Source organism: Pipra filicauda, unplaced genomic scaffold, assembly GCF_003945595.2.
Source record: "Pipra filicauda isolate LSUMZ 115617 unplaced genomic scaffold, ASM394559v2 scaffold28_size6257848_pilon, whole genome shotgun sequence".
Lineage (NCBI taxonomy): Eukaryota > Metazoa > Chordata > Aves > Passeriformes > Pipridae > Pipra > Pipra filicauda.
Genome location: NW_024104409.1, coordinates 2,867,669 through 2,882,848, shown reverse-complemented (window position 1 = coordinate 2,882,848; position 15,180 = coordinate 2,867,669). Strand labels below are relative to the sequence as shown.

At 44.9% G+C, this 15,180-nt stretch overlaps 1 protein-coding gene across 4 annotated transcripts in view; it reads right to left on the bottom strand.

Annotated features, from left to right (window-relative positions):
* Positions 1–6,185: 6,185 nt before the first annotated feature.
* Positions 6,186–15,180, bottom strand: part of TSC22D1 (TSC22 domain family member 1) — a 92,951-nt gene continuing 83,956 nt past the window's right edge. For 2 of the 4 annotated variants that reach the window (XM_027720279.2, XM_027720278.1), the window contains 2 exons: positions 8,702–8,753; positions 6,186–7,602 (listed from right to left, as the gene is read on the bottom strand). In XM_027720279.2, coding sequence (XP_027576080.1) covers positions 7,345–7,602; positions 8,702–8,753 — 310 coding nt within the window. In that variant the 3' untranslated portion in view covers positions 6,186–7,344. Of the gene's footprint in view, positions 7,603–8,701; positions 8,754–9,171; positions 9,477–15,180 lie in introns of those variants that run through there. The other 2 variants (XM_027720280.1, XM_027720283.2) reach the window with 2 other exon arrangements.

Here is a 15,180-nt window from a genome sequence, read left to right as displayed (position 1 = left end):
AGTAATTTAAATAATCCACAAATAAGCTCATCTCCATCCCTTCCCATACTCTCTGGTGAATAACAGATCTACTATCCATTCTGAAGGCCATAGAGGTTTGTTATTCTTGACTTTGTTTTTCAAAAGCTCACAAGTTTTATTCACTATCCTTTTGTTACTTTCAAGATTAAGGTGGATTTGCCCTGAGTTTGCATTTGTCAGATCTCAACCTCTTACGATTTTACATTGCCTTTAAAGCTCCAAAGAGGGAGAACTTTAACAGAGCTCTCAGTCTCCCCAAACTAGAAGACTGTAAATTGGAGTGTTATGACTTTCCTTTTTTTTTTCCCTGTAGCTACTTTCTCATGATGACTTGAACCACATCCAATATGTATTACCACATACACATCACTGAAAAACCACCCCCACCCAATGCAGCTTAAGAATCGAAGTTCAGCTTCGAGATGACCTAAGAATCTGGCCAAGCTCAGGAACAAGGTTTTTGAGACCTGTTTTCCCTTTCCTCAGCCAGTCGTTACACTGTATCCAAATCCTGTTGAGCAGCAGTTTGGAGGCCTCTTGGCTACGTCTTACAGAAACTCTCTTGCTTCTTGGCACAGCACAACTATCCTGGGGGCATCTCAGTAGACACCCCCCCGGGATTCAGATAGGGGAAAATAATCAGAGTTTTGCTCATTTTCCCTTTCTAACTGCTGCCCTTTTCCGATGTATTTACAATTCAAGGAAGTCAGTTTATTCATGGTTTGGCTTTTAACTTTGCTGTTGAGCTTGGCTTTGCTCCTGTTGGAAATTGGACCCCAATTCAGGAGGGCAGGTGTCAGTGTCTGCTGGAAACTCCTTGCCCTGGGATTTTCAAACAGGCCATTTGTATGCCTAGCTCAGCACATAGTAAATAAATACAGTCAGAAGAGTCTGCTTACTCATCGCAGGAAAAGAATCGGGCCAGTGGCAGGTGTTTTTCAGAATATCGCCAAGCATTTCAAATGTCTAAGTTCATTCCAGACTTCCCAGGAGCTCCCTCCAGCAACCATCCTCCTCTTAATTTCATATATCTGAAGCAACACTCAACAGCAAGGCTTGGAATTAGGGTAATTTCCTTGAATTTCTACTTTCTTTCAGGTTTACACCAGCAGAAAATTCTCCAGGAAGTTAAAAAGCAAAATCCTAAAGAGAAAGGAGAAAAATAAGAAATAATGTCTCATCTGTAAGATATAAACTGTTACTAAGGTACTCAAGATGCTTGAGGGGTTCTGTGAATAGCACGTTTAAAGCTAGACAAGTATGCTGTCAGTCAGCAAGCTCGAGTGCTGCTATTTCACCCTACAAGGAATAAATAATAATTAAAATTCTTTGTATTGAGATAAATAAATTCACTGTAGCTACAAAAATCAAGGGTGGTAATTCCCAAATAGCCTCGTGATGTTCTTTTTCCAGTTGAAACACAGGAAGCTGCCTCCCAGGCATTGATTTTTTTCCATAAGAATTAGGGAGAGACATCTCTTAAGGCACTGCATTTGCTCCATTGCTGCTGGGAGGTTTTGTCTGGGTGCTCTCTGGACAGTTTCCAGACACGTTATTGAAGCATATTTCTCTTTCCTTCCACAACAGTCACTTGCTTACCTCCCCACAGTGGGACGGGGGAGAGAATCGGAAAAGTGAGAAAACTCATGGGTTAAGATAAAGACTGTTTAATAGGTAAAGCAAAAGCCATGCACACAAGCAAAGCAAAACAGGGAATTCATTCATCACTTCCTGTGGGCAGGCAGGTGTTCAGTCATCCCCAGGAAAGCAGGGCTCCATCACGTGTAACAGTGACTTGGGAAGACAAACGCCATCATTCCAAACATCCCTCCCTTCCTTCTTCTTCCATATGGTATGGAATATCCCTGTGGTCAGTTGGGGTCAGCTGTCCCAGCTGTATCCCTTCCCAGACTCCTCACTGGTGGCATGGGGTGAGAGGCAGAAAAGGTCTTGACTCTGTGTCAGCACTGCTCAGCAGTAAGGAAAACATCTCTCTGTTATCACCACTGTTCTCAGCACAAATCCAAACTAGAGCCCCACACAAGCTACTATGAAGAATATTAGCTCTACAACAGGCAAAACCAGCATATTTTCAACTCCTGATTACATACCATTTACATCATGCTCAGGTCCCACACTATCCAATACATCCTCATTACCCACCACCACTCATCATCCTTTGATATAACAGATAGGTATTATTCCCTTAGTCTATGGACTACCCCTGTGAAATGTCTGTCAAGCATTCACAAACATCCACAAAGTGTCCATTGATTTTATTCATTCCACAACTTTGGTCTCCATCTGTTATGGTGGTCACTCAGGATGGGAGAGGTGGTGTGTTCTGTGGAGTTACTGGGCACCAAAGCCAGCTCAGGTCAGGTCACTGCTGCACTTGCACTGCTTCTTGTAAGACTTGTCTTACAAGACTGGTTCAGGTGATTCTTCCTGTAGTAATTCCTGTAACACACAACTCAAATTCCAAGTTACAACAATTTCAGGGTGTTTCCATTACAATCTTCACCCCTGGTCCATTTGGACCAGACTATGGGGTTTAGAATTGCAATTAACTCTTCCCCTTGCTCCAGCTTGGACTTTTCCACAGACTGCAGCCTCTTAGGAGTTTGCCTGCTCCAAGTGAAGCTTTATCTATGAGTCTCTTCAGAGGTCTACCTTCTTTGGCATGGACTTACCCACAGCCACAGTCGCATGGTCTTATCCATGGGCCACAATGCCTTCAAAGATGTACCTGCTCCAGAATGGCTTTTCCAGTACAGCCTTACCTGTGACTGCAGTCCCCCCAGGGGTGCATCTGCTCTGTTCTGGGCTTGTCCACAGCCACACACACTGAGGTTCTCCAATGTGACTTCAAGCCACCGATGCTTTGAGGTGTACCTTCTCCAGCATGGACTTATCCTTGGGCCACAGTCCCTGCAGAGGTACACTGCTGTAGCACAGACATAACCACGGATACAGATGCTGTGAACTGTACCTTCTCTGGCATGGGCTTATCCAGGGCCACAGATGCCTCAGGGTGTCCTGCTCCCATGGGGACTCATCCACAGGTTACAGTCCTTTCAATTCAAGTTCACACTGGACTTCTAGCCTGTCCAGTACAGCAGCAATGCCTTGGCCATCTGTCAGCCCCAGCACATCGCCATGGCTGTTATCACAATGTTCCCAGACACAGCAGACTAAGGTGATAACCAGCACAGCAGTACAGCAAGCAGCCACTAATGACCATTAGACTCTAATATACAGCCAGGCAAGCGAGCTCCATGGCAAACATGAGCCTGTCAATTAACAGTTAAACAGCAATAACAGCTATAAAAACCGACCTGGCACGTTCCAAACAAATCTGATGTTATTTTGAGCCCCACATTGGGTGACAAAAAATGACTGCTGTGGTTTAACCCCAGCCGGCAGCTAAGCACCACAACAGCTCACTCTCCCCCAGTGGAATGCGAGACAGAATCAGAAAAGGGAGAAAATTTGTGAGTTGAGATAAAGACAGTTTAACAGGTAAAGCAAAACAAGGAATTTATTCACCACATCCCATGGGCAGGTGTTCAACCATCTCCAGAAAAGCAGTGCTCCATCATGTGTAGCAGCAACTTGGGAAGACAAACACCATCACTCTGAACATCCCCCCTTCCTTCTTCTTCCCCCAACTATGTGCTCAGCACGAGGCCACACGTTATGGGATATGCCTTTGGCCAGGCTGCGTCAGCTGTCCTGGCTGTGTCTCCTCCCAGCTCCTTGTACATTCCCAGCCCACTCTCTGGTGGGGTGGGATGAGAAGCAGAAAAGGCCTTGACTCTGTATCAGCACTGCTCAGCAATAATAAAAACATCTCTGTTATCAACACTGTTTTGGTCACAAATCCAAACCATAGCCTCCATATCGGGTACTGTGAAGAAAATCAGCTCTATCCCAGCCACAGCCAGCACACACAAGTATTTACAGAGTCCCCAGAATCTGAACAACCTGGACTCGCCTTAAAATTATTTGCCAAAAAATTACTGGGTTAAAAAAAAAGAAACCACAAGAGAAAAAAAAACCAGCAACCTGGTCTTGGTGATAATTTGCAGCTAATTGACAACAAAAAGTTAAATGACAGACAGCTTGAATACAGCCTAAAGAGTTACTGAATTGGAGATATGCAGACAATAAAAAGCCTGACATATACAAGAGAGGTTACAGTTAATGACCCATCGTGGATGAAAACTTGAGCATCTCAGAGTTTGTACAAAAATTTTGGTGGAAAAAGATGACACCTTTGACCACTGATATTTGATTTAAAAGTTCTCTGGAAAATTATATGTTCTAGAACAAAAGCAAAAATCAAAACAATTCATTCCAGAAGTATTACAACACAACTGACAAACATCTACTCTTTGGATTCCAAGTGCAATTTTAGTCAATTTGAATCCATTTCATGGAGAGGCTGCAGCTTTGACAGAGCTATTGCTAAAATCATCTCAGCAACAAAACGTTGCTCAGATTAACTTTACCAATAAATAAACAGCTCCAAGAACCAGCTCCGTAGTTTCAAAATTATCCAATACCTAAATTATCAGATTTGCCAACACTGATTTGCCACTGTTTAATACAGTGTACTAAAAATATTACTGTATTACCTAACAAAAAACCTGAAGATTTCCAGATCCTTCATTAAAGAACAGTTTAAAAAAAAAATCTTGACTTTAGAATATGTTGAGGCTGCTCTTCAAACAAAGTAGAAGAAATAATCGCAGAGGTCAATTTCATTTTTAAACAAAAAAAATTCTTTGCAAATGTTGGTAACTTAGGTGGGTAAGAAAGCCAATCCCTGTGACTATATGAAAAAGTCAATCTTCGCAATGTTATGGCCTGGAAGCGCTAAAGAAACAGTCAGAATATAAAGGCAACTGAAGACAATTAAGCCCTTTAAAATGCACCAAAATTAGCATTCCTTTTGTCAGATCCAAATAATTCAAGTGCTGTTCTGCCACAAAGGCCATCATCAATTTCTAATTTTAGCTTAATCCACGAAAAAGAAAAATTTTGCATTTCTCTCTGGTGTTTCCTCATTAAGAACACTTAAACTGTACACTGAAATCTGAAGAACACAAACTACGAATTCAATTTCACACTCCCACAGAGACACACTCACGCATGCACTTGGATATGGCAATCCCAATAAGGGCAATTCAACTACTTATGCTGTGATCCAGCTAAGCAGCGCCTGCCTGAACTGCTACATGATGAGGATCCACCAAAGGCAAGAATTTAGCTATAAGTTACACAAACAAGTAACCTGTCCTACCTTTGAACCCTCAGCCTTCTTATTTCCTGTGCTACACTCGATTACTCTCAATAACATGAAGTTCTAAAAGAACAGCATCTCCTGATTTTCATTACATGGAATGAGCAGTCATATGATCCTATAAAAACCCCATTGTAATTAACCCTTACATTTTAAGTCAAACTCATTCCTTGTATTCACATTTTAGGCAACCACGTAAAACTGCAAATGCCTTTGTTCCCCTGGTTGCAGCTTATCGATCCAATCACATCTTATCTAGTCATTCACCTGGACATTTGTAGGCTTAGATTCAGTTTAATCATCATTATTAAAGAGGAAAGTGTTTTTTTCCAAACTTAAGGAAAAGTTTTACCTACACACAGAACTGGAAATTCTTCTCAACATTTCTCAGAAGGCAGAATAATAGTCTAATACAGGCTGACCCGCTGGGAAGCTGCAGTGCTCAGTGCCTTCATCACCCTGAATTAAGGGTGTGGGAGCTGCTGCCAGCAGGGGATGACCAGTACCCAAGCAAGGCCAGTCTGCCAGTAGGAAACAACTTACATATATATTCATAGCTGATCATATACCAGATGTCTGTGTTCCTACAGTCCTGATTGCACAGGACTGACTCAAAACCAGCAGCTTTGCTTAGTCAGGCTCCCTACTCCTCCCTCCTTCATTTGACTTCACGATCTCTCTGTTTTTAAGAACTGTGGAAAGCAGGAGCAGCATTTTCAGCTGAAACTAAAGCTCTGAAGCCAACAGGCAGCATCTTGCAGCCCGGCTTTGGCCTCCTGACCTCACTGCTTATGTAAAACCGCATTGCAACATGTTGAAAGTGACTGCAGTTAACACCAGTACAATATACAAACAGTGATTTATCAACATTGTATGCTTTATTGAAAGTTGACAAGTGCAACAGTTAAATACATTGACGTGTTACAACTGTAGAGAACATGCACAAAAACATATGCATACTACTATACACATCATATGCAAAAAATCCATACTGGGAAATCCAATTTTTTCTTTTAAATTCATTGCTAGCAGGGCTTGATAATTTTTGGAGTGGTTTTTTCCCATCTTCAACCAAACTACAATGAACAATGATTTACTTCAAGATAATCAGCAGCCAGGGAACTTCAGAAGTTACACAAACAGCATAAATCTGTCAAATTCTGAACAGTTGCGTAGGTGCATTCTTATTTATGTAGCATTAAAAAAAAAACAACTTTCCAAACTTCTTCAGATCAGCCAATGAAACAACTAAACTTCAATCTGTACAACCTAAATAGTTACAGTTTTCTATTTTACAAAGTAATTACACTAAATACACAAATATACAGTAGGCAATTAACCTTCATTGTAATTATCCTATGACCCAACAACTGTATGTCACCTACCTGTCTTCTATATATAATACAGCTTTACGCACCTGTCCACTGCTTCAGAAAACGGTGCAAATATTTGCACTTAAGGTTTCAGGTGACAATTAAGTGTTAAACACTGAAATTACCTTTCTCCCTCTTCCTCTTAGATCCTATGCACCAGTCCACACTTTGGAACCCCAATGCACTACAGGGGATTGAGCCACCACTTTTTACTCCAGTCCATTTCTTCACGTTTCCAAGCTTGAAAAGCACTTCATATCAGCTGTATCACTGGATGAGTGGAAGATTTAAAAACAAACCAAAAAAATTCAGGCATGCAGCTTCGTTTCTCAGCCATTTGCAGAAGCTGCTCAAGTCCCCAGTGTACTTGTGCTAATTCTCTGGAAGAAGTTTATTTTATTCAACCAATCTAAGAACAAAGACTCCTTCAAGCCAAAAGGGTAAGGGAGGGAAGAGGGAGACAGATAAGTGCATAATACAGGGGGAAGAAGTCTCTCCTGACGTATGCAGGGCATGGAGTCCCCAGTCTGGGTTGCAATATGCATTGAAATGGATGAAGGGTGGCTGTAGCAGATTCCTGCTAGTCCTTCTTGCTCTGGGCAGTCCAGAGGCCAGCAATCACGATGGCAACGACATCTTGAGCTATGCTGAAGGCCCTGAACCCTGTGATGCCGGCTGAGCAGGCTGTTGTGTTGTCCCTTGTGACTGGGAAGAGGAAGGCGGAGAACCAGTCTGCAGCTGTGCTTGGAACTGGGCAAGCTGCTCTGGGCTGGCAAGTGTTTTTAGCAGAGTATTTTCTTGCTCCAGCTGTGAGTTCTTCTCGATCAGCTCTTTGATTTGCTCTTTCAGGACCTCCACTTCCTCCCTTACTGCGTACATCAAGTGGCTCTTTACCAGATCCTGAAACGCAGAAGAGAGTGGGTGCATTAGGAAAGCAGCCCAGCGTCAGGCCCAGGCTCCCACTCTGCCCAGCCAGAGATGCAACGGATCCCCCTCTGCAGAGAGCCGGTGTGCCCCCAGCTCTGCATCCCAGCGAAGGCACCGGGCCGGGTCAGTCCCTCGCAGGGCCCGGGCTGTCACACACGTGCGGACCGGGGAGGGCAGCAGGCCCCGCCCCCCGGCTCCAGGCCCCGCCCCCAGCTCCAGGCCCCGCCCCCCGCGCGCCGGCTGCAGCCAGTTCTGGGCACAGGTTGCCGCATTTCCCTCCCTCCCGCCTTCCGCGCGCGGCCGCGGGTGACGTCAGGGCGCAGCGCGGCCAATGGGCGGCCGAGTTATTTATAGCCGGGAGTTAAAGGCTCGCAGTTTGCCTAGCAACAGCCGGAGAGGCTCCCGGGAGAGCGGCTCCAGGCACCGCTCCAGTAACAAAGGGCGGCCGGGCCCCCGGCACCGCGCCGGGCGCTGGGCGGGGGCCGGGGTACCGGCCGCGGCGGCCCCCGAGGGAAAGCCGCCGGCTCCGGGCACCGCGATGTCCGTGCCGCCCGCCGGGAGAAGGGCATGACAGCAGAGAATGCCCCGGAGACAGCCCGAGGGGGATGCCCTCGTTTGGCTTGCGCTCTCCTGCGCTTGGAGCAGAGTTAAAAAAATAAAATGAAAAGTGCCCCGGAACGCCTCCTCTTTGGGGGTGTAAAACCCCACAAACACACGCCGCTTTCTGCCCCAGCAGCGCCCCTCCGCCGCCGCATGGAGCCGCGATCAATCGCTTGGGAAGGCAGGAGCCAAGCGCAATGCCGTCATTCCCTCCGCGGCATCGATACAGAAACGTGCGCGTTCCTCCCCGCAGGAAGCCTTTGATCAATTAAAAATAAATTAAAAAAAAAAAAACCAACACGCAGACAAAAAAAAAAAAAAAAGCTCCTGAACCCAAAACCGTGTCTCCCCCTCCCTTCCCGGTCCCGCTACCAAACTGCGTCCCCGCACGGGTTAACCATCGCCCGCCGCATCCCCATATTGTTTACTGCTTCAAACACGAACAAGGTTTTATGCCCCCATCGGTACGTACCATCGCTTGCTCGATTTTGTTGTCGATAGCTACTACGCTTGCACCAGAGGAGCTGCAAGAGAGAAAGAAAGAGAGAGAAAAAAAAACATTAGCAGCGTCTGAATTATTTAAGAGACAAGAGACGCGGGCATTGGTAGCCAGTTGGCTGAGAAAGTCATCCTCACGCTGGCTTGCCGCCGCCTCACCGGGATGCTCCAATGCAGCAAAGCAACCTGTGAAGCTCCCGAGCCCCCCGCCCGCAGCCAAACCAAGTACCCCTACATTTTGTTCCCCAACAGTCCACAAAGATGGAGCTCGACTGCAGGCTGCGGCAGAAGCGCTGGGCGCCGGGGAGGGCAGCACCTCCAGGGGGAGAGGCGGGCGCCCGGTGCCCGCCGCTGCGGCTCCCCCGGACAAAGGAGCCAGCCCGGCCCTCACCTGCCCCGCCACCGCCGCGCCGGCACAGCCGCTCGGACACAACACTTATTTACCTACTGTCGAGCCTCAGAGACGAGTTGTCGGTGCCCAGCAAGGACGATAAGAACGAAATCGAGAAGTGTCTTAGTTGATAAACTCCTAGATCCATTGCCACCGGTCTACAACATTGGGCATTCATGCGACCGCGGCCAGAAACGCTCCACGGGGAAAAAAAAAAAATCAGGACTCGCTCCTCCCGGCGGCGTGTGTGCGTGCGGGGCCGCTCCGCCGGGCGAGGCGGGGCCGGGACCCTGCGGGGCCGTGCGGGGCTGCGCTCGGCCGGCTGGGCGCGGGGTCAGCGCTCCGCCGCGCAGCACAAAACCCGGGCATCCCGGCCCCCCCCATCATTTATGCGCCGGCACCGCCTCCCATTGGCTGCGCCGCCCGGGCCACGCCCCGCGCCGCCGCATCTTATTATCGCGGCCCCCCCTCCCCGGGCCGGCGGCGCCCCCGCGGGACGGGCCCGCACGCGTGGGGGGCCCGGGGGGGCAGGAGGCTCCGTCCCCCCGCACCCGCGAATCCCGGCGCGGCGGGTGCCGGCGCGCCGCCCGCCGTGCGGACCTACACCCGCAGAAACGGGGGAGGGGGAGTTAAAAATAAATAATAAATAATAATTAATAATAATAATTATTGTTATTATTATTATCGGGCCAAGGAGCGGCGGGGAAACCCCGCACGGCCTGGCGGGAGCGCGGGACGCGCCGAGGGGCCGCCAGTGGCCGCGCCGACACCGCCACCTCTCGGCGCGCGGCAGCGCCGCACCCGGGGACAGACCCAGAGCGGGACATTCCTGGTGCCGGCTCCCACGGCTTATCCAGCGACCCGAACCGCAGCCTCGGCCCGAGATCCGCAAACTTCAGTCTCGGAAAGCAAACCCCACACCCGGCAGCTCTGCCCGCTTCGTCCGTGCAAGGCAGTAAAGGCAGGATACTCACACACTGCAGGTAAAACTGTTTCAGACTCCGACGATCCCCCTTTACCCCTTGCACACACCTTACGCGCCCATAAAACTATTTCTGAAAAAAAATTTTCAGCCACTGATCGTCTACAAAAAGTGGCACAAACCTGTGGATTTCTAGCAGGCCAGCTGACACTATTCTACAATGTAACAGGGAAAATGCCTCTTCACTTATCTTTAGATTGCACCGTAATGGCACTTACAGTCTTAAAAGTTGCAGCAGCACATGCATTAATAATTCAGGAAAATATTCTTCCCCCACCTAACTGGTGTTTTTCTCAACAAATGTTATGCTCTCATGTCATGGAACACAGCAACTACAGTCACTGCCCATTCAAGTGATCCTCTCTACCAGTAATAGCTTAGAAAGAGACCCAATGCTAAACTACACCAACACAAAATACTGCCACAAGAAACAGCCAACCTCTAAAACCACTATTTTCTAGACCTGCACTTTCATCGAGTCATTACAGTACTTAAAGGCGCAAAAAAAATAAAGTCAAAAACCTCTTCCATTCTCTGTAGTAAACTTCTCCAAGTCACATACATCACAGGTGTTGCTCCCAGAGAAGCAGGAAAGCCAGGAGGCACAGAGTAATCATCTTAAAACTAAATTTAGCATTTGCGTATCTGCATCATCCTTCTTAGTTTATTTATGTTGTCCTAGACTACTATTCTTTCATTCAATAATGCCAGCAGAGTAGTACAAACTAATCCTATTCACAGGGAGGTCACATTTAAGAATAAGAGTTCCTCACAGCCACTTTCCTGTTACCACATAGCGTTCCCATCCTCCAAGGGCACGACTCGTGGGATGTCTGGGGAACTTGCACAAGATAGCACAAAACAGGCTGAAAATTAAAGGAAGTTTTTTAATAAAAAACCTTGTCTGTACTGACTCACAAATGTGTAACAGCGAGTAAACTGAAAGCAACACATTAGAATACGTGCATCAGGCTCCAGCTTCCCAGCTCCTGACGGACAAACACCAGTAACCATGTGTTGTACGAACACTTCACTCAACCACTTCCTCTGCAGAGGTTAGTACTCATTGTATTCAGTGATCAAGTAAGGCATTCGATAAACAGATCCAGAACCACATAATCTGTACTGGAGTCTGTATTAGCTTCAGTCTTAGACTTGATCTAAATTAATGTTTTATGATGGGTTGGGCTTGAAAATCAGTAATGTCTTGAATAACTCCCCATGGCAGTTAGTCAGGACAATTATCGATATTGCAGCTGGACACAGCCTCTGGGTCAATCTCTGTCCCTGGAACTTCTTAATCAGGGGCAGAGTAGGTATAAATAAGTTCTATCACTGCTAATCAGGTTCTTATAAAAGATCTTGAAGACAGCAAACTCACAGGTCTGAACAGACATACCCTCCAAACACCTGTTGCAGGTGTTGCAAGACAGATAGCAGACATTTGTATGTAGTTTCTTTTATACGTGTAAAAATAATGTCATGGATGCTTTCTAAGATGATTGTTGGTGCTGCCATAATGACTGATAGTTATCGAATGCCATTAGTCCATTTAATACAGAAAAATTATACAATTCTTAGACTAAATTAACAATAAATAACACCGCCCTCTTTAATCTATATTAATCTTCACGAAAAAGAGATAACAGATATGATCCTAAATCAAATTCCCACTAAACTCAGTAACCATGTTCCATTAACTTCAGTGGGCTTTTAGCAAAAGCTGTCATTTATTTTTAGATGCCTACAAGCAGAGTTGTGATTCAACAGAAAGCTATCAGCTGCGTAAGTAGGACTGCATATTAATATGCACGTTCTGCTTTGCCCACTCCGTAAAAAAGCAAACCATAAGTGTCCCTTTAGGGCTGAGAAAGGTCTAAGCGCTCGGATCATCTAGGAAATAAAAAACCCCACGACATTAATTACTTTCATCCCCGAAACTGGGGTGAGTTTCTGGGGAGGAGGGGAGAGCACCACTATCTCCGACGTTCTCATTTCAACACCATGTTATCTGCCTGACAAGGACAGAGACCGAACTGCATATTTAAAGGCTGGGGGTTGATGTTGCTTTTTAAAAATATCTCATTTACGAAATAAAACAGTATATGGAAGATTTATGGAAAACAGTCCTCCAAACTCCATTTCACATTAGAAGGGCGCCAAGATGTCTACTGTGACTCAAAACCTTCTAACCACCTCTTTTTAACACCTCATTAACAGATAATAGAAGATATTAGACTCCTGCAAAAGCTTACATTCCTGGGAGCAGAGGTGAGAAGGGCTGCAGAATTCCCCATTTCTGTAAAGCCGCTCTGGGTTTGCACTTAGCTAGACAAATTTATGCCCGTTAGCCCTGGATATGCAACGAAGGCCGTTTGTTGAGTCCACTCACACAGGATCACAGACTTTGGAAGCCTGCATGTCTATGGAGCACCCCAGGTGTTCACAAACTGCATAAAGTAATAGAAGATCGAGATGGGTTACTGAGAAACCAGCAGGGGAGACTACAATATAGCAAAGAAGTATCTCACCAGCATCTTTGATCCTCCATATAAGGTAATCAAGGACTTTTTAGTAGGCGTCACCTTTTGTAGTGTTTCAGTTCTTAAAAACTGTTTCTCCCACCAAATAACTTCCTCTTGTCTCAATTTATTCCTGCTTAGCACTTGAGAAAAGTGCTTTTCATCTTAAGCACGTAATAAGGTAAGCTGCAGCACAGAATCATTCTGTCTCTATGCAAGTCTGGTTTGGCATATTTCTGTGTGTGTTAAAATACTCTTTCACTTAAAAAAAATATCTTTCAAGTATCTTGTCAAAGTATGCTCCCTTCAGATTATAACATTAAAAGTCCTAGACAAGCATCTCCTGAACTTAAAATAAATCTTGTCTTTTGATTATGTTACAAAAAGACATCACACCAGAAACCATATCAGAAAACAGCAATTTCTGTCACAGCACACTTTCATCTTATGCTATAGACAGGCTGTGGACTTCCAACTACAGAATAACAAGTACCGAAGAGGTTAAAATTAAAATCTGCTTTTTCCTCAAGAAAAGGCTACAGTGATTAGATTCCATCTGACTGTGCATTTCACTTGGCATCTAAAAATGGTGAATAAATGGCAGAATATTATTCTCCCTTAAAATTCATAAATTCAAAACTCTGTGTATTGACAGGCACCTTCCTCCCCCCCCCCCCCCCCCCCCGCCAATATCCAATTTATACAAAATTGCTCCAAGCTAATAACCAACCGAGGAAACTCTGGCTGCAGTTGACATCAAGGACTAAATGTTTATTTATTTCAATAGGCCATCATTTTTTTTCTTCATCTCAGTAAAGGCAGATAACCAGAGAAGCTGTCTAGGGAACTTTTTTCCCCACGGTCAGTCACATAGATATAGATATATGTTTTAGCAGACTAAGGGGGAGGGGAGGGGGAAGAAAAAAGAAAGAAAAGGAAAACCACCATCAATAAAACACGCCCCCACAAGCCCAACACGTCAGATAGTCCAAATAAAGATCACAGAATCTCAGCCAACTTCCTTTTCCAGTCCCAAATCTTTAGATAAGATCTTGAGTTAAAAAAACCAAACCGTTGGGAACTTACTGCTCAGCTCCACGGGCTAACATATATTTCATTTCTAGACTGAATTCTGCAAATTTCAATTTACATACTTCTAAATTGAAGAAGCTCTTGCTATGAGATATTACTCCTTCAGTTTTCCTAAATGTGTGTTTTTCCTCCCCTATAGTAAAGTGATTTGCATCTAGAATTCATTTTATTAGTTTGCTAGAAATTTGGGTGTAGTTTGATTAAAAAAAAAAAAAAAAACAAAAGGGAAAACTATGCAAGACACTAGTGAAATGAAGTGCTATAATTTTTTTTTTCCAGATGTGCAAGCATAACTAAATAAATATTTAGTGGAAAGAATACATACACCCTAGTGGGGCTCTGGAAATAACCTGACAGCATCTCTAATCACAGTGCATGCACAGAAGTATCATGCTGTGAGCTCCGCACAAGAGACAGAAGGCTGCATTTAAAGCAAGAAGATAACCATGTAAGATCAAAAGACAAACAAGGAGCGGTTCTTACTGGTTCCTCTGAGGATATCCTCTTTCTCTTTGACAGGCAACTAATTGCTAAGTCAACCTCAGTTGTTTTTAATGAGAATTATTGTGATTCTACCAATTCAAATGCTGACAAAACAAAACATTAGGTTTATATCAAGTACCTGGATGTAGCCAAACAAAGAGGATCCACTCTTTACTGGTCAGAGAGAACTCTGCAAGGAAATATGAGCCATCTTAAAGCAATCTGGATGCTTGGAGAGGGATATATGGCATCCCCCTTCCTGAGATCATCCACAGATAACCATCTAGCAATGCAGCTGAGATGAAGGACCCTGTTCTATGTATATCCATTGAGTTTTAAAGTCTCCCCACAGAGTCAACTAAGGTCTATCATAACTCAAAACCTGAAATTACATCCAGATGCTACTCCACTTAAATTTAACAGAGCTATACATTTTCAGTAACATGTAGCTTGGGAAGCACAGGCTTCCCTAATTTGAGATCCAACCTTAAAATGAGTAAGTGAAAAATATTTAACTTCATTAAGAGTGAAAGCCCTCCTCAGTATCCTCTCAAGTGCCCTTGACCAAGAACCGCAAAGGAAGAAATCAACCAACCATGTTAGCATCCTGAAACTTTTAAGTGAGACATCTGAGCCAGGAATTGATTTTCTTTTCTCCAGAGAGCTGCATACAGTATCATTCTGCATGCCGACACTGCCCCAGTATGGAAGGGGAAAAGATGCTTAGTGTCATAAATCAGTATATATAGAAAAGTGATAAAATGTTACAACCTCTAAGTTTCACTATCCAAAGCACGGAGCTGAAATTAATTTTTCCTTTGTGTGAAATTAGGCTTAAATAATTTTAGATTTAACTCATAAAGTGTGTTCAACTCCCTAGTCTCATGTGTAGCTTTTTCAAGTGTAATGCTTTTCTCAAAGGCAAGAAGAACACCTCAAGGTAAAAACCACTTACAGTAGCATTTAGTCCCACTTGTTGTAAC